At 33.7% G+C, this 19,781-nt stretch overlaps 3 protein-coding genes and 1 pseudogene across 3 annotated transcripts; 2 read left to right on the forward strand and 2 right to left on the reverse strand.

Moving 5' to 3' along the window:
- Positions 1–3,389: 3,389 nt before the first annotated feature.
- On the forward strand, positions 3,390–4,583 carry LOC145597146 (F-box protein CPR1-like). Its single transcript, XM_081653309.1, has one exon. The coding sequence runs from the start codon at positions 3,390–3,392 to the stop codon at positions 4,581–4,583; it is 1,194 nt and encodes a 397-aa protein (XP_081509435.1).
- A 4,364-nt stretch (positions 4,584–8,947) lies between these two features.
- LOC145597147 (F-box/kelch-repeat protein At3g23880-like) lies at positions 8,948–10,096 on the forward strand. Its single transcript, XM_081653310.1, has one exon. It carries the CDS (start codon positions 8,948–8,950, stop codon positions 10,094–10,096), a length of 1,149 nt encoding a protein of 382 aa, XP_081509436.1.
- Positions 10,097–12,773: 2,677 nt separating this feature from the next.
- Positions 12,774–14,100, reverse strand: LOC145597148 (splicing factor SF3a60 homolog pseudogene; annotated as a pseudogene).
- A 1,728-nt stretch (positions 14,101–15,828) lies between these two features.
- LOC145597149 (F-box/kelch-repeat protein At3g23880-like) lies at positions 15,829–17,076 on the reverse strand. The gene has a single exon (XM_081653311.1). The coding sequence runs from the start codon at positions 17,074–17,076 to the stop codon at positions 15,829–15,831; it is 1,248 nt and encodes a 415-aa protein (XP_081509437.1).
- Between the last annotated feature and the right edge of the window lie 2,705 nt (positions 17,077–19,781).

Consider the following 19,781-nt stretch of genomic DNA (forward strand, 5'->3'; position numbering starts at 1 on the left):
CAACCAAAAAAAAAAAAGAACAAACAAATTTAACCTTAATTAAATTAATAACCCACCACCACCAAGCATCACTCAAACCACACACCACCACCCAGTACCAAACCCAACATCGTGGACGCACCACCACCACCCCACGCACCTAGCAAACCGCCGACGCACCACCACCACCACACGAACTCAGCAACCTGCCAACCCACCACCAGCAACCCACGAACCTAGCCACCCAACGAACGCAGCAACCCCACGATCTGCAACCACGAACGCAGCCACCCCACGATCTGCAACCACGAACCCAGCAACCCCACGATCTGAAACCACGAACCCAGCCTCCCCACGAACCTAGCAACCGCACGATCTGCAACCAAGAACCCAGCAACCCCACGATCTGCAACCACGAACCCACCCAATCCACGAACCCAGCAACCCCACGAACCCAAAACCGCTGATCCACCAACCCACCAAACCAACGAAAACCTACCCACGAAACCAAACCCAGGAAACCCGACCCACGAATCCCGTCGATCTGAAACCACGAAACCTGACCCACGAATCAAAGCCACGACGCTGCCGATCTGCAACCCCCGCTGCTCTCAACACCACGAAGCCACCATGAAAATGGGGTTGGAGGAGGAGAGAGAAAATTAAGGGGATGAGGGTTTAATTAATTAAGCTTGGGGTTTAATATAATAAAATCAGATTTGTAAGTTAATAAGGTTGTTTTAAAAAAAAATAAGGGCATATTGGTCAATTACCAGCCAAAAACATACTAAAAAAGGAAAGAAACAAGTTTGTTGCGAGTAAATTGAAACACCCAAAAAAGGAAAATTTTTGCAAGTAAATTGAACCGGAGGTAGTATGATCATTATATGTTGTCATAAACGTCCGTTGTAGGCTTGAGTTTACGAAATCACTAAAGTTGTGAACGGGTAAAATGACTGTTTAAGGGCATATTGGGTGGTTCCACCGACCCAATTGGAGTCTTGGAGGGTATTAGGGACCATGGTAAACATCTCGGCAATTTATATTTTTTGGCGAAAAAACGTCTAAAAATTACAAAATTGAAGGCTATAATCCACGCTTTTTGAGGAAATTTTTGAGGTCTCGGGGGCCCGGTGGCGAAAAGCCTTAAGACCCTAATGATATATCTCGGGGTCATATAATGCCATTTGAAACCATATTTAATCATTATATGTTATCATAAACGTCCGTGGTAGTATTGAGTTTAAAAAACCACTACAAGTTGTGAACGGGTAAAATGATCGTTTAAGGGCATATTGGATGGTTCCATTGACTCAATTGGATTCCTGGAGGATATTAGTAACCATGGTAAACATCTTGGTAATTTTTATTTGCGGGCGAAAAAAGATCAAAAAATTACGAAATTAAAGGCTATAATTCACGTTTATTGAGGAAATTTAGAGGTTTAGGGGCCTGGTTGCAAAAAGCCTTTAGACCCTAAGGGATACATCTTAGGGTCATATAATTCCGTTTGAAACCATATATGATCAATATATGTTGTCATAAACGTCCGTGGTAGGATTGAGTTTACAAAATCGGTGTAAGTTGCGAACGGGTTATATAATCGTTTAAGGGCATATTGGATGGTTCCACCGACCCAATTGGACCTCCGGAGGATATTGGGAACCATGATAAACATCTCGGCAATTTTTATTTTCGGATGAAAAAGGTTACAAAATTACAAAATTGAAGGCTATAATCCACGTTTTTTTAGGAAATTTTGAGGTTTAGGGGCCCGGTGGAGAAAAGCATCGAGACCCTAAGGGCTACATCTCAGGGTCATATAATGCCGTTTGAAACCATATATGATCATTATATGTTGTCATAAACGTCCGTGGTAGGCTTGAGTTTACAAACTCACTACAAGTTGTGAACGGGTAAAATGACCGTTTATGGGCATATTGGATGGTTCCACCGACCCAATTGGACTCCTGGAGGGTATTAGGGACTATGGTAAAAATCTCGTTAATTTTTATTTTCGGGCGGAAAATGGTCAAAAAGTTACAAAATTGAAGGCTATAGTCCACGCTTTTTGAGGAAATTTTGAGGTTTCGGGCCCGGTGGTGCGTAGTGGCAAAATTGACGGCTATAATCCATCCCATTGTTCGATTACAGACTGGGTTCAAATCATTGTTGGTTAAGGTCGGGTCAGTTTTGATGGCTTTAGGGTTTCTACACTTTACACCACCGGACCGCGAAACCTCAAAATCTTATGATACATGCTTACTTTTGATATGAATAAAGGTTAATTATCGCTGTTTACTAATTTGTGACCTAATAATAAAAACTTTTACACCAATTTAATTGTCTCATTTTGCTAATTTTAATACCGGTTATAAATTTTATACTAACTAGTCTTTTGGTTGTGTAATGCACGGGTTGTTTATAAATTTACAATATAAATTCTTATTTTATACTACGTTTTAATTGGAAAATGAATAGTTTATAAAGCAGAAAAAATGAAAAATTGAATGTAATGTAGAAGATATTAACTTAGGGGAAAGTGAATCGAATAACATTCATACATGTATTGAATTAAAGATAGTGTTTTTTTTTAATTAATTAATGAAAAGGTGGGGTGACATGTAACATTGATGAAAAATAAAGGTTACATGTGACATGATGGGCAAGATGATTTTAAAGTATAGATATGTCGTAAGGGTGCTAAATTTTATACCAATGTATTGTACTCCCTCTATGCTTTTATTTTTGCCCCATTTGACTTTGTGCAATCTTTAAAACACGTGTTAAAATGTTTATATCTCCATTTTCATACATGTAAAAATTACTTTATATAAAAAGTTAATACTCACTCGTCCCCAAAACTTCGACCCTTTTGGGTTGATTTTGTGGTTATTAAGAAACTTAAATAAAAAGAAATAAAAACATATTGGAAAGATAAATTTACATAGGGTTTGTAAAAAATAGAGAGAAAAAGTTTTTTTTTTTTTTTTTTTTTTTTTTTTTTTTTTTTTTTTTTAAGACAAGAGAGATAAAGTATTAAAAATACATGAAATAACAAAATTTTATAGTGGGTATTTTAATGCAAATGAGTCGATCATTTTGGAACTAAAATTAGGCCAAAAGGTCGAAGTTTTGGAGACGGGGAGAGTATTAATTAAATTTATAGTGAAATGAAAAAAACAAGATCTCACGTGATTATGTTTCCAAATATTGGGACAGAAGGGAGCAGCTAATTGGCCGTTTGATTTGTTTGCTTTGGGAAACAAATCAAACTTTGGGTCAATTTGTAAGTTACTCAAATAGTCAAATGAAACTGCCCCCAAAAATTCCCCCCTTTTATACCAAAGAGTACCAACTCTGCAACTCACTCTCAGATCATCAATATTCATCATCTCTTTTGCTTAATCATGAGTTCAATGGCCGAAATCAGTCGTATGAAGAGGGAAATCTCAAGGGTCAACAGATTGTCGGAGGACATCCATTTGCCGCCGGAATTATTGTTGGAGATCTTGCCATGGCTACCATCAAAAACCCTTTTGAAATTCAGGTCTGTTTGTAGAACTTGGTGTTCTTTCATTGATTCCCCCAATTTCATTCCTTTGCATCTTAATTCTTACAATTACAATTATTCCCAAAAAAGTACTGATCATCTGATAGCAATTGAAAGAGTTGTGGGTGGGGATGGATGTTTTTTCAGAATTCGTAGTAGTGACACATTGAAAGAGGTTGCAAATCTTGTTCAATTGCCTGAACCATATTCAATTTCTGGGAATTGTAATGGGTTGATTTTGTTGAAATTGGGTGCGCATGTGGTTCAATTGTGGAACCCTTCTATAAGAAAAGCATTGTCTCTTCCTGATTGTCCAATTAAGCGTCCTTGGAGTAGAATTCGTACTTGTTGTGTATCGTATACTTTAGGGTTTTCGCCTTCTAGTAATGATTATAAGGTGCTTGCCGTTAAGACTAATATTCGTGATTTTAGTGATGATAAGGCCTATATTGCTGTGTACTCACTCGCAGATCACCTTTGGAGAGTTAAACCGAATCCGGTGAGTGAGTCGAAGTGGGCTATATCAATGTTAAGGAGTGAAGGAGGGTTAGTTTGTTGTGGAGGGGCTGTATATTGGGTTGATAATGGTTTGCACAGAAAACCCGGAGCTTATATGAAGCTCTACTTGTATGACTTTGATGTCGAAGAATTTAGTATTATGCAATTGCCTGATGCTGTGAAAGGATGCACTCATAGGCTTATTTTTGCCCATGGTGAGTCCTTAGCAGTTTTGGTGATGTCCTCTGAAAGTATCTGCATATGGGTTTTGAAGAAGGATGGCGGAGAGAATCCATGGAGGCTATGGTTCAAGGGAGAGCCGAGTTTAGATTCTTCCAAGTTGTTTGAATATTCAAATATTGTCTATGGTAAAAATAGCAATACGTTTTTGTTGAACGACCCTCTCGCTACAATGTCTTATGACATTGCAAGCAACCAATTACGAACTCTGAAAATAAAAGACATGATGAATTACCGGACTTCTTTCCAGACTTATGTAGAAAGCTTGGTTTTGCACAACGGTTTTGATGAGACTATCACATCATTCCTATGAATTTGATGAAGGGTTGATAATGGCCGATTCTGAAAGGTCACAGGTAATACTTGCTCTTAATCATGTGATTTTTCGCACTTACATTTTCTAAGATATGTGAAATACACATTATGATATATTAATTGTCTTTTGTCATGCTTTAAAATGCATTGTTTAGGAAGACTTGCTTTTGTTCTTCTATATAGATATTTCTTGAACTTGTTCTTATATAGGATCATATAACTAACCTTATCACATTTACCTGATGATGGTGTTGTTAATGTGTAAACTAAATAAAGATAAAGGTTAATAAAGTGGAAATTTCTTCTAGCATACTATTAGTCTTTTAACCATGCATCAGTGAATGAAGTTGCATTCCCTTTACCTTTAAACACGAAACAATTTTTAATCCATCACCAAAGTTGAGCAAATGAATAATTACTCCCCTCGATAATGTGGTCTATCCTGTATGCCCTTCCAAAATCTACTTAGTTAAGGTAATTTTGTCATTGAAAAAAAAAATTGAAATCAATTAAATAAAGAACTTTTTTGGAATAGGTTTATTTTTGTAAGAAACTTACCTTATAAAGTTGAGATTTTGTGAAAATTACGCAATAAAAACATGTTGTAGTTAACTGCCTATTAAATCCAAAAATTTTTAAGTTGCTACCCTTTGCCGGATATCCCTTGTTGACAATCTTTTTTGGCGTTGAGCTGCCCACGTGTCCTAAAATTACTTTTTGTTTATTTTTTTATTGCAGTGTTGGCAGGGGTAATGATGTGGCATAGGGTAATATAATTAGTTTTGTCATCATTTGTGTCTATCCATGTCTTAAAAATAAGGTTAATGACTTGGTGTTAGCATTCTCAATGTAAATATGATCCAAATTAGTAGAATTGACTCAATTGAGAACGTGGGAGGTTTGTGTTTGAAAATCAATACCAAAGTCTGAGTCAATAAGAATGCTTGTGAGATATTAAGTATGATACAAGTAAGAAGTTTGCTTTAGCACATTCTTGAGGGAGTGTTGGATCTTCACTTATAAGTGAAGCATCAGTCTTCACTGTGGAGTCTTGATCACCCATCTAGCAAATAGTGCTTTGGAGTATTATGAGTGAATGAAAACCCCTGGTGTATCTTATATAAACAGGTTCTATATAAGATCTTAATTATTTGCGGATTTAGTCTTAAGCTTTGACTCTCTGTTGAAGGCTTTCAATTTCTAAATATGATTATCTTCATACCAAAATGAGAAACGTGAAAATAGCAACAGTTAACCACCATAAGCAGATCCCAAATATTTCCATAATAGTCTAGTAGTCACAACAAGGAACTGGAAGAGGATGCTTAATGAATAATTTTTGGGAGACATGTAAATCCATGAAGTTTTGGAAGGAGGTATGTCAGGGTTGCCAGTGAAAGATTCTAGTGTTTGTATGTAAAACATGAAGTTCTCTAGACTGTAATTGATTTCTTGGTTACATTTCTGTACATTAAAACTTAACGAAAACACTTGTAACGCACATCTGCTGGCCATTGAATGTTTAAGCTGTGCATATGAAAGCTGCTCATATTCTGAATAATCTATAATTCATATTTTCATACTTTTTTTGTTGGCACTCTTTTGGACTGATGCCTATAAAGAAGCCCACCCGAGACTCTGAGAGGATGAGACAAGAGTGTAGAACCCCTGCATGTAAAGTCCTTGCTACTTCCTCATTGTCTTTTTCATTCACTGGTCTTCTTTCTCTGTGATTCATTAATAGTTTTCATCGTGTCTTCTTAAGGAGGATGGAGAGGATCAATGGGGCTATGTCTATAATGTAGAGATTCTAGGTGATTGCTAGTTTCTACCGTACACTTTTTTTTTTCCCTAAAGCTTACAATAGAGTGGAGTCATTTGGGGAAACAGAAATCTTTAATAGATATCATTTCTTACTTGTGTGGATAGATTGGTGCTGTATAAAGTATCTGAAGGGTAGACTTTGACATAATTCTCAGAAAATTAAATGAATATTAGACCTATGGTTAAACTTATAAGAAATGCAGATGCACTTAACTAGTACCTCTTGCATTTCTCATTTTATGAAATTTTGCTAGTTTAACCTGCTGTAATTACACTTGCTTTAATGTTTAGCTATTCATGACATGCATCGCTCAAGGATACTTAATGTTGTTTTTCCTTCGGATTACATTACATTTCTGTCCCATACAATAAATTCTGACTCAAGTTATGTTCCCTGTCTTGTTTTTGCACATCCTCTAAATCGGGATTCTACACTTTTTCATTTTCTAATCTGTAGGGTTTTACACTTCTACTATGACTATGCACTGAATGAAAATTTCTTTGGAATTTGTGATTTTTTCACTATTTATTTATGAGATACAGTTGAGGGGAATGTGATTTAATTTGTAAGGCACAAATACACTATATATATGTATACATTCTTCTTTGTTCGATTTGATTTGTTGGTTTTCTCTAGTAAAACTTTTAGGTATAATAAAGGCTACACTTATACTAGATATGATTGCAAATCTGTATTTTCCTTGTGAGAAGGGTTTCCGAATGTTTTCTTTTTCTTACCTATATAAAAAAATATTGCAAATCTGCATGATTATTAGCCTTGTATAGCTGTTTGTTCAAGTGCTAATGTTATTGGTATAAGGATGAAGCTTTGTAATAATTATGGAGCTTATGGCTTGCTATCAGATTTTCTTTGTTACATTTGTCATTTAATATCTGCATTCAAACCAATTTACTTGTCTTTTTTTTTTTTTTTTTTTTTTTCTGAACAAATTGGCATAACCTTATAGTGGGGACTGGGGAGGGATACTATAAAATTTGATACTGACTGGATTATTTGCTCTTTACAGAGATGCATACTAGTAGCGCCCGCTGAAGTTGCTAAATGCTCAATTTAATTTTTTCTGTTGCTACTGCCGACCATGGTGTAATTTACTGGTGCGTGTCTAAGCTCACATGTAAGATCTTGAATGTATGCATAAAACTCATATGTAAGACTGTCATATTTGGCTGATAAATGTATGGCCTGTATCAGTTCAGTCCAAGTACCAGCAAAATGTATGGCCTGTATCAGTTCAGTCCAAGTACCAGCAACTATGCTAGACTGTTAATTAGTAAGTGCAAAACATTTGTCGTTAATGTACTTGTGTTAATTTTATATATAAGTACCCTTCAAATTATATTGGTCCAATATGTTTTATGTGTATCAGGTTTTGTTATTTAGGGACAATTCCCCTTAGCTTTTGTTCAACTTATATGTTTTTTTATGGCTTTTATGATTTACAACTAATTAAGAGGATAAAGTCATATGTTTCAAACCAAGGTAGATGAATGCTTTATAATTAAGAGGATAGAAATCTGCTGCAGTCAGCACGTAACCAAGATATAGGGAACTGGTTGTCAGAGAGTGACTTAAAGGTACTAACAGAGACTACCATAGTAGTACAATCTGAAGTTTCAAACCAAGGTAGATGAATGCTTGTGTTAGGTACTTGGGTTTTCCCTGACAAGACGATCTAGTATATGTTCAACTGTTGTATATGTTAGTAAGAGACTGGCGGAGCTTTAACTAGTTAGGTTGCATGTAGGATATGTATGTACTCGGTAATTCGGTGTTGTTTTGAGATCATTAACCCCAAAGAAAGGGAACTGATGTGGGAGCATTAGACTTGGTTGATGTGGAAAAAATGTCATAAAGAGTCAGTTTCATGGATGATTCTGAAGCTTTTGTAAAAGGATTCATGGTTGGTCAACTCTTGAGTTTGACTATCCTATGTCTTGAGTAATTTCTACAGTAATGCATGGAGAGTTAAGAGGTCTTTGGTCAAGTTTTGGTGATTTAGGGACAAAGTTGTCAAATGTGCGACCACACTTGGAGAAGAAAGTTGTGTTTAAGAGTTTTCATGCATAGCCTATAATTTAATAACTTTTCATAAGCTAGAATTGTAGATTACTAAATTACCTTAGCACAGCCGTGTCGTAGCAAAAAATTACTGTCGCCCGTGCACATCTAGTCGTGCAAGAGGGTTTGTGTGTCTTTGTATTCTAGATGTATTTAGGGGTTTTAAAAGCAGTAGTCACTGACTTTTATCTAAATATATCAAAAGATACTCTTAGCGCATAAATACAAAAAAAATATTATTTTTGATATTAGGAATTTTATCTAAATATATAAGAAATTTTAGCACATAAATACAAAAAAAAATTGTTTTAAAAATTTCAAACAAATCGTGCATTGCACGGGCTTTATCTAGTATTGAGTATTTATATCTTTTTTAAACGAGGCTATAAGATTGCTAAGGTTATAGAGTTTTATTGCTAAAAAAATTTGCTAAATTTTCATTGTGAGTGAGGTGATTGATGGATTTATCAGAGCAAAATTACTTGCCATGGGATCTAATAATAGCGATATTGACGATGCTGCCGGCGAAAACCCTTCTTAGATTCAGATGTGTTTGTAAAGCTTGGAGATCTATGATCGATTCGTCAGATTTCATCAATATGCATCTTAAAGTTTACAATACTAATAAAAATAGTATATTAGTGAAGGAGACTTATAGTGGCAAACAATCAAGAACTTATACAATATATTGTGCTAGTGGTATAGGCCCCTTAATGAAAAGTGCTCAATTATATGAAACTTCTATATATTACTCTCTCTATGGTTGTTGTAATGGGTTGATGTTGGTGAAGCCGCAGTACCTGTCCTACCCGGGCCCTCGAACTCCGTTGAGAGTGTGGAATCCGTCTATTAGGAAGTCTTTGATTCTTCCCCCTTGCCCTTTGGTCCCTGCAAGATATGCTCTTGGATATGCTCCTTCTTGTAATGATTATAAAGTGGTCGCTTTTATGATAAATTGTTATTCAGCGGCACTATTAGAACTACCCATTGCTGTATATTCGCTCAACGACCATAGTTGGAAGACAAAAACTGATTCCGGGATCGTTTTCGCAAGCTCGTGTTTTTATAATATGGAAAGAAGGGGTGTTTTCTATCAAGGGGCTTTATACTGGGTTGGAGTTAATTATTCATCTGAAGTTCTTTTTCGATTTGACTTCGATACTGAGGAACTTACCTTCATGGAAATTCCGGATTCTCGGATTAAACTCATTAAACGTAGGACCTATGCTTTCCTCCTCGGTGACTCAATAGCAGTTTGCAGTTTATCTTTGCAGAATACTCCCACTCGTATATGGATACTGGAAAAGGATGGTGCAAAGGAGGCATGGAGGCTTTGGCTTTCCGTGGATGGAAGTACGAGTTGCTCTGAGAATTCTCACTCTCCTCCTACAAGGATTCTTTATGTTTACAATAAAAACATACTTTTGATGGATCACGTAGCGAGCATGAGATCTTATAATTTCACGAATCATCAAATACATAACTTAAGGAATTCTTTTCAAGGTTATTGTGTATATTTTGATACGTATGTGGAGAGCTTGGTGATGAGCAAAGGATCGAAAGGGCAGACTTTGACATCCCTTCCACAAAAAGAATCAGATGAATGAATGAACAAAGGATTTTAATTTAACCGATCCACAAAGAAGGAGAGTAGTGTGAATCGGTAATTTTTTTGGGTTTAACAAGTCCAAAAATAGATTCGCATGGTATATCTAGCTTATTTATTGGTTAGTGTAGTTTAACGTTGCTACATTCATTTTAGGTGATGGAATTCTTTTGCACTGTATGACAGTATGTCTTTACTGAGTTATATTTACACTATTGTTGCTCCTAATTTGTGCACTTCATAAGAACAGTGAAGTAGCTTGACCTTGATTGTAAATTTGTAATTGCAAAAAATCTATCTTTGCAGTACATATTGTTATGAGTTATTGTTCTCAAAACCATTCTTATTACCAATCCAGTGCAAGATGGGTGTATTTGGACCGTCTAGTTATTGATATCCTTATTTCGAGTCACACCCGTAGCAAGTCATCTTATTGATTGAATTCAGAACACACGGTAAGTGCTAAATTCATGCCAATTTCTAGCATTAGCTTACTACGGCAAACATAGAAGTTGAAACTAAAGGGGTAATATAGTACCACAAGTTACTTGAATTGCATATTATACAACTTTACAAGTTAATTATGAGTTTTTGATTTTTAAATTGTAGCAATAAATAGGCAGTAACTTAATCTTTAACTAGGTTAGATCCCGTGCCATGCACGGTGACCTTTAGTTATATATTTAGGGCTTGTTCATATTTACTTAATTTCAGTTCAGTTCAGTTCAGTTCAGCTCCAATCAGTTCAATTCAGTTCAGCTCCTATTTCCCTGTCTCATAAAATATTCATTTAAGTTTAGTTTAGTTAAGTTCAGTTCAGTTCAGCTTCAATCGGTTCGGTTCAGTTCAGCTCCAATCAGTTCAGTTCAGCTTAGTTCAGTAAATGTGAATAGGCCCTTAATTATATAGTATTGATTGAGAAGTATTACTGTACTCCGTATAATCATAAATTGGTCGAGAAATAATAAAAGTATGAAATATGTTAATTTGGTATTTGCAATTTTAATTGTAGCTTCCAATACACAACTAAAACAAAAGTAGGCAAAAAGTCATGAGCAATATTTTTTCTTATTGTAAGAGTATATTAAAATTTTGATTTTTGGTATATAATTGCCCATTTTTTTTAGAAAGATTTGTGAATAAATCTTTTATTTTAAATATAATAATTACTATATGTTAATATGGAATATGTAAATAATAATAATAATAATAATAATAATAATAATAATAATAATAATAATAATGTGATTTTTGTAAATGATTTGTTTCCTTAATTGAATTTTTTTTTAGAAAAAGAAAAAAAATAACTAAGGACACACCAGGAGATAACACGTGTCATTGCTAGTGTGTCTTTTAGTATATAGTATTGATTGATTTATTATATAGTATTGATTGAGAAGTATTACTGTACTCCGTATAATCATAAATTGGTCGAGAAATAATAAAAGTATGAAATATGTTAATTTGGTATTTGCAATTTTAATTGTAGCTTCCAATACACAACTAAAACAAAAGTAGGCAAAAGGTCATGAGCAATATTTTTTCTTATTGTAAGAGTATATTAAAATTTTGATTTTTGGTATATAATTGCCCATTTTTTTTTAGAAAGATTTGTGAATAAATCTTTTATTTTAAATATAATAATTACTATATGTTAATATGGAATATGTAAATAATAATAATAATAATAATAATAATAATAATATGATTTTTGTAAATGATTTGTTTCCTTAATTGAATTTTTTTTTTAGAAAAAGAAAAAAATAACTAAGGACACACCAGGAGATAACACGTGTCATTGCTAGTGTGTCTTTTAGTATATAGTATTGATTGATTTATTATATAGTATTGATTGAAAGTATTACTGTACTCCGTATAATCATAAATTGGTCGAGAAATAATAAAAGTATGAAATATGTTAATTTGGTATTTGCAATTTTAATTGTAGCTTCTAATACACAACTAAAACAAAAGTAGGCAAAAAGTCATGAGCAATATTTTTTCTTATTGAAAGAGTATTTTAAAATTTTGATTTTTGGTATATAATTGCCCATTTTTTTTAGAAAGATTTGTGAATAAATCTTTTATTTTAAATATAATAATTACTACATGTTAATATGGAATATGTAAAAATAATAATAATAATAATAATAATAATAATAATAATAATAATAATAATAATAATAATATGATTTTTGTAAATGATTTGTTTCCTTAATTGAAATTTTTTTTTTTTTAAAAAAAGAAAAAAATAACTAAGGACACACCAGGAGATGACACGTGTCTTTGCTGGTGTGTCTTTTAGTATATAGTATTGATATATTCGCTCTGTTTAACCAAAAAAAAAAAAAAAAAAATCTGATGCAGTGAATTAGTACATGTAAGGTGAGTTGCAAGAGGCCAGGCTGCTTGTGAACCTGTTGTGAACTTGTGAGATTGAGGTGCATAGGTAAAAAAAAAAAAAAAGAAAATGGTTTTTATCGTCGATTCTCGTTGTTCTGCTTCTATGCTTGTTAAATATTGCATGACCAATTGTTGTTTGTAACGAGATAAAGCTAAGACTATGCTTGTTCAGCTTCAAAGAAAGTGGAGTCTAAGTAAAGAGATACAAGTTATGAACATATAAGACATCTTATGAAAGAATAATGAGGTAAACAGTTTCATACAACTTTAAATTTTGATTAATAAACACAAGCTTAAGCCGAAATTGGATACGTTTGGATTTAGAGCTTTCTCGTACTACTTAGAATTTAATTAACAAAATCAGATTAGCTGTATAATTCCCTGCCTAATAAGATCGTTGTAGGTCTTCTTATTGTAAACGTTGCCCTCGGCATCTTCATATTCCTCAACATCAGGCTGCCATAAGAAAGACTCTTGCCTTTGTTGAATTTGCCGCCATAACTCCTTAGCATCGTCGATTCGAGTGATCTCATGAAAGCTCTTGGTGTTAGGGATACCCAAGCAATGCATACCATGTTGGTGACGCGCTTCATGGAAGTGCTTTTCAAAGGCCCTTCGCCCCTTGTAAGTGTAGTTCCCACATATTTCGCACTTGAATTCTTGGTGAAGACCTTGAAGCTTGTAGAGCCAGTAAGGTATAGGCTTCCCGTTTGAACCTAGTGGCAACTTGAGCGGATTATTGTTGCTTTTGTCGTCCTCTTCTTCATCACTTGCTATGTCGAGTGCAACTATCTCATTATCATCTTCACGATCACGAACGAGCTCATCATAATTCATCCCCTGCCTGTTCTTAACGCGTTCCTTAGTCCGCTCAAGAGTCTCCTTCAGAATTTCACACAACTTCTTCACTTTCGCTTCAATGAGTGCAATTTCCTTACAACAATCAAGTTCATCATCGCCTTTTAGCTTCTTTAAATGCCTTTCGAGAGGGGAATTCTTCACAAGGAGAAGCCTCTCCGCCCTTTGGTGCATGGTACCCCCTGACTTAAGCCCCAAGGCATTTAACGCCTCGTTAAGTTTCATCGATCCTAACTCAATTAGACTCTCGACAGTGCTACATTCATCAAGCCACTCGCTCACATCATCGATACTCGTTGTCCTAGGTCGTTTTTTCCCTCTATCAGCCTTCCAACTCTCCTCGAACTCACGTTCGACTTTCTTGAAAATCCTATCCAAGAACATCAAAGGCTTTGCTCGTTCCAAGAACGAAATCAAGTACTTAAGAACACCTTCGATGTACTCCTTGTAGTGTCGAGTAGCCTTGCATTTCGCAGGAATCAAATCAATCGCAGGAAATTCATCAATATAATCAGCATAGGAAGTAAAATACAAACCAAATTTAGAATTGATAAACATGTTATAAATTTCATTCAAATCTAAGTACCTCCCAAAACCTTCTTCGCCGCTGAAGGAAATGTTTGGGGTTTGTAACTCAGCCAGCATCTTCTCGTAATGATCTTTATCACAGACAGCCATCTCGGGGTTTCGTCGACTAGACTCTCGTATCGTGTTTAGCATCTCATTGAACACCTCAAACACCATATTTTTGCTCTCTATGTAAAACGTATTCTCTACAGTTTAAAGAAGGAATAAAGTGTTTAGTGTTTGTAAATTGCAATAAAATTATTGTATTTATAATACACTGACTATTTTACATAACTAGGAAAACTCCTAAACTTACCATATATTCACACGCCTAACAAGTGTGTATACCAAGCATAAAACAGGACGGTTAGGATAATTTACATAAATAAATAATCTGTTTATCTTAATGCTATTTTTTTTTCCTTCAAAAATAAAAAAAAAATTTATTATATTTTATATTCTAAATCTTTTATATTATCTTTATAATGATTGTATTCCTTTTTATTCTGTATTCTATTTACATAAAATAGTTACTAGTACACAAGATTTTGAGACCTTTGATTAAAAGGAGAATAAGTTATAATTTAGAAAGTTAAAATATAACGGAGAGTATAAAATAACGGAGCAAAAAAAACAATAATAGGATAATGCACTTGTAAGTTATTTTGGGTAATGTTTAACCTGATTTGATTTTGATGTAAATAAACAATGGGATACTGAGTTTTATAAGGGTAATGTAGTTACTTTTATTCACTCATATTTTGTTTTTAATAATTTAAATCAGAAGGACTCTAATTTATTATGAGTAACTTTTGATCTATCATTATAGGACGATTTTTCAACTTGCCATCCATATGATCAGAATTCATATACTTTTTACCTACTAAATAAAGGAGGCTCAATAAAATTGGCTATTAGTTACAAATTAGATTAAGGGCCTGTTCACATTTACTTAATTTCAGTTCAGTTCAGTTCAGTTCAGCTCCAATCAGTTCAGTTCAGTTCCAATCAGTTCAGCTCTTAATTTCCCTCTCACATAAAATATTCATTTCAGCTCAATTCAGTTCAGTTCAGTTCAGTTCAGTTCCAATCAGTTCAGTTCAGTTCAGTTCAGCTCCAATCAGTTCAGTTTAGTTCAGTTCAGCTCAATTCAGTAAATATGAACAGGCCCTAAGTTACTAGATAGAATTGTCAGCAATAATTGATGTGTCGTAAAATTGCAACTTAGATGGCATACGGACAAAATATTGATATCAGAGTCACAGATTCTAATTAACAAAGTACTAAAAGGGAACCGATAGCTCAGGAGAATCAAGTGAGAGTTAATTAGCTAGTTTGATCTCTATACTTTATAGTTTAAACTTATTTATATATTAATTAAACATTAGTAAAAATTATAAGCAAAAAATTATTATGAAACTTTATGTTAATATCTCTTTAGCAATATATTTTAGGAAATTTTGACAATTACCACCTTCTGTTATGTCCATTTTAGCAATTACCACCTTCTATTTTTTTTTTTTTTGAAAATTACCACCTTTTATTTTCAAAAATATCAAAAGTTACCACCTTCTTGCCCCCCAACTACCACTTGACGTCATTTTGAGTCCATTCTTTCCCTTCCCTCCCTATTTCCCTCACATTTCTCATTCCTATTAAGATTCTCATCTCTCCATTCACTTTTTTTTTTCCCCCAAACCACCAATTATCTAGTTTGTATTAAACTATAGTAAACATAAATATATAAATAGTGAAAAAAAGTCCAACGTATTGTTATTATGTGACGGAGGGAGTAGCTAAATACAATAGACAAACAAATTATTTAGAAAATTACTATCACAAAACATTAATTTGAATATGTCATAAAATATCTGATAAAAGCGTAAATATTTATAAAGTTCACATCTATAAATCTTTCCAATGATCTTCCAAAGTTGGCCAGGCAACAACTTTCTTGCTGTCACAGGGAGGATATGATGATGTCAAAATCTGATCATCGGTTCCTTTGTGCAACACCAAGCTCTCTGCATAAGCATCTACAGTTACTTCACTACTATAGGGTGAGCTCAAAATTTGTACTTGCCGGGTAGAAAATGAGTAAGAAAACACTTCATTGCGAGTCTGAAAGATAAATGTACCACTATATCGTTCATTGTAGAAAATCCTTGAATGTATATCTGACGAACATTTACATCTACAACGAGGTTCTTCTAATAAATCCTCAATAATAGTTGAGTCTCTTGAAAGCCATGGCCTCCACGACGGCTTCTTGCTGCTATCTATGTCCATAACCCATACACAAAAGCATTTAGAAGACACACTCAAAACAGCTAATTTCTCACAAAGAAGGAAAATAAACCTAGTGACTTTCCCTTGCATGACATCCACCGGTAACTCCACATAGCTAAAATCCTCGGAATCAAAATCAAAGGACACGACATGAGTCTTTGTAATCCAGTACCAAGCCCCTTGATAGAATACACGATCGATTAGAAAAGGTGGGAAGACGACATCATTCCTCTTTATTATAGAATTCCAGCTATGATCTCGAGATGAATAAATTGCAATTGAAACATAAGTTTCACCAATAAGAGAATCTGAACTCCCTGGATAACGTTTAAAGGCAGACACCTTAAAATTATGGTCTCCATCGTCAGAAGAAGGATATCCCATCATGTATGTCAATCGATGATCACATGGCTCGGAAGTCCATCGATGAATACATGGGTCGGAACTCAAAGGACACGAGGGAAGTAACAAAGACTTTCGAATAGAAGGGTTCCATATTCTCAATAAACTCTTGTCTTCAAACAACTTAGACATTAACATTAACCCATTACAGGTTTCATGAAATTCATATGTCCCATACGTTTCACAAAGATTATCAAATATCTCAAATGTATCGATGTTTCGAAGAGTAACTATATTATGACCGCTGGTCCAACCGTGGTCTAACGATTCAATGTGGAGTAGATGAGGACTTTTACAAATTTTCGGATTTAGCCTAAAATCTTGAGAATCGATTAGAGAGCGCCAAAGTTTACAAACACACCTAAATTTTAGTAGGGATTTCACCGGTAGCTTTGGCAATATTTCGTGGCATAGTAAATCCATTGGTATGTAAATTCCTTCGTCCATCTTCTTGCACTCCATGTTAAAATTCCTACAAAAATAAATTGCTAAGCTTTTTTTAAATTGTAACTATATTGTATTTGTAAAGTATAATAAACAAACTTTACCATACATTAAAGGCACCTATATATATAGGCTATATATAGGCACACGCCTAACAACCGTATACAACTACACATAGCCTAGTACGGTTAGGAATTTAAGGTACTTTACATAAATTGTAAATTTCAATTAAATTATTGTTTTTTTTAGGGAATTAAATTATTGTATTTATAATACACATTACTATACATTACTAGGAAAAATCCTAAACCTACCATATATTCACACGCCTAACAAGCGTATATACTTAGCATAAAACAGGAAGGTTAGAATACTTTACATAAATACTCTGTTTATTTTAATGCTTTTTTTTTTTTTTGAAGAAAATCTCTTTTTTCATCTCATAATTACTATATATAATATCCTTACTATCAAGATACGGAGTAATATATATTTTTTAGATATAATCTTATTATTTATATAATCTATGAAATCTAATAATCGACAAAAAAAGGAAATTTTTTAGCATAATTTTTGTATATAATTTATCATTCATATTATTTTTTAGTTTTTTTTTTTTTTTTTTTTTTTTTTTTTTTTTTTTTTTTTTTTTTTTTTTTTCCCTAGTGCTTTAATCTTCTAAATTCACTACAAATGGTTCCTAATAAATTTTGAAAATTTAATTTTTGTCCATGGATGACTATTAAACTTGAGTAACAAACGTGTTACATTATATACAAGTGCAAAGACTTGGGGAATAAGTAAGCTCAAAAGAATCATAATTTACTAAAAAAAAAAAAAAAATCTATACATGAAACAATAATATCTCTACTCGTTTAAAAAAAAAAAAAAAATTAATATCTCTACATGTTCTACTAGTAAAAAGATAATGTATATAAGCTAATTATAACCATGGAATGCTGACATCTAATGCAATGTCTGTAAATAGTACGAGTAGATAGCAACAAAGAAGTACGAGAACCAGTAAGCAACTTTTAGTAAACAGCTTAGGTTTCTAACTCACAAATCACAATGGCATAATCTTATGCAGAATATTTTGGATGCGAATCAAACAAGAGCTCATATGTCTTTATCCTCTTAATTATAAATCATAGAAGCCATTACGCCCATTAGAAACATATAGGTTGAACAAAAGCTAAGGGGAATAGTCCCTGAATAACAGAGTCTGATACATATAAAACATATTGGACGACCAATATAATTTGTAGTGTACTTAAAAATTACACTAACATAAGTACATTAATGACGTATATTTTGCACTTACTAATTAGCAGTCTTGCATAGTTGCATGTACTTGGAATGAACTGATACAGGCCATATATACATTAGCCAAAATATGACAGTCTTACATGAGTTTTAGGTATACATTCAAGATCTCACATGTGAGCTTAGACACGCACCAGTATATTACACCATTGCAGAGCGGCAGTAGCACCAGAAAAAAATTAAATTGAGCATCTAGCAACTTCAGGCAGTGGGCGCTACTAGTATGCATCTCTGTAAAGAACAAATAATTCAGTATCAAATTTTATAGTATCCCCTCCCCACTGTAAGGCTGACACTTTGTTCAAAAAAAAAAAGTTTATGACAATTAAATTGGATAAAATGCAGATATTAAATGACAAATGTAACAAAGAAAATCTGATAGCAAACCATAAGGTCCATAACTATTACAAAGCTTCATCCTTATAGCAATAACATTAGCACTTGAACAAACAACTATACAAGGCTGGTAATCAATCACATCACGATTTCAAAGAGTACGACGATCTTGAAAATTTGATGGAACAAAGAAACAATTTCAGACTGATGGAACAAACAATTTGATTGAAGGCTTCAAGTAAATTACACTACATGCATTGGATCCAAAAAGAATATCTTTAGAGTAGCATTGATATATTGGCTCATTAAAAGTTAGATTAAAAGTTAAAAGTAGCATTGATACATTAGATTAAAAGTTTGCATTGTTACCTGACTAGTTCAAGAGCATAAATGTTTAACAGAATCCGAATTTGGCTTGGTCAAAATAAGAATAATATGGGGATTACTGTCCCACTTGAGACCTGAAACATGGATAAAGTAAGACTGTAAGAGACAAGGAGGAGCTAAACATACAGGCTAGTTTTCCCACATGGTGATATACACACTCGAGCTAAGCTAGTAAGTTACCAAAACAGAACTGAACAATGAGCAGTCAACCTTCAAAAGACATCGGAAAGCTAGTAAAAGGATTAAATTATGTTGATAATCTTTATAAGAGCTGTTTGAAGATCAGGCTTATTAAACATCTTATACTTATACATAGGATATTGGATATACCGGCCATAATAAACCTCTTAACTTTCACAGTACATAGAATTTGTGCCATAGTAAACCACACTCCATAATATATCCAACAATAAGTTCACAGAATTTCATCAAATCTCCTTGACCATATAGGCATATACTAATAATTAATATTGCAGTACTTAATATACTACAGCACCAATTAGTTATATATATTGTACATGAAAAATACTACAGTACTCAAAATCCAGTTAAAATCAAGGAAACATGAAACTGGTGAATCTTAATATAGTAGTTGACAAAAGCCACAATGAACAGCTTAAAAGTATGAACCAACCTGCCTCAAAAATGTATTTTTCTAGGAGAAATCGAGCCAG

Source organism: Chenopodium album, chromosome 20, assembly GCF_948465745.1.
Source record: "Chenopodium album chromosome 20, dcCheAlbu1.1, whole genome shotgun sequence".
NCBI lineage: Eukaryota > Viridiplantae > Streptophyta > Magnoliopsida > Caryophyllales > Amaranthaceae > Chenopodium > Chenopodium album.

Excerpts from the sequence above, each read along its gene's own strand:
- LOC145597147 (XM_081653310.1), top strand. The coding sequence starts at position 8,948 with ATGGATTTATCAGAGCAAAATTACTTGCCATGGGATCTAATAATAGCG.
- LOC145597149 (XM_081653311.1), bottom strand. The coding sequence starts at position 17,076 with ATGGAGTGCAAGAAGATGGACGAAGGAATTTACATACCAATGGATTTA.
- LOC145597146 (XM_081653309.1), top strand. The coding sequence starts at position 3,390 with ATGAGTTCAATGGCCGAAATCAGTCGTATGAAGAGGGAAATCTCAAGG.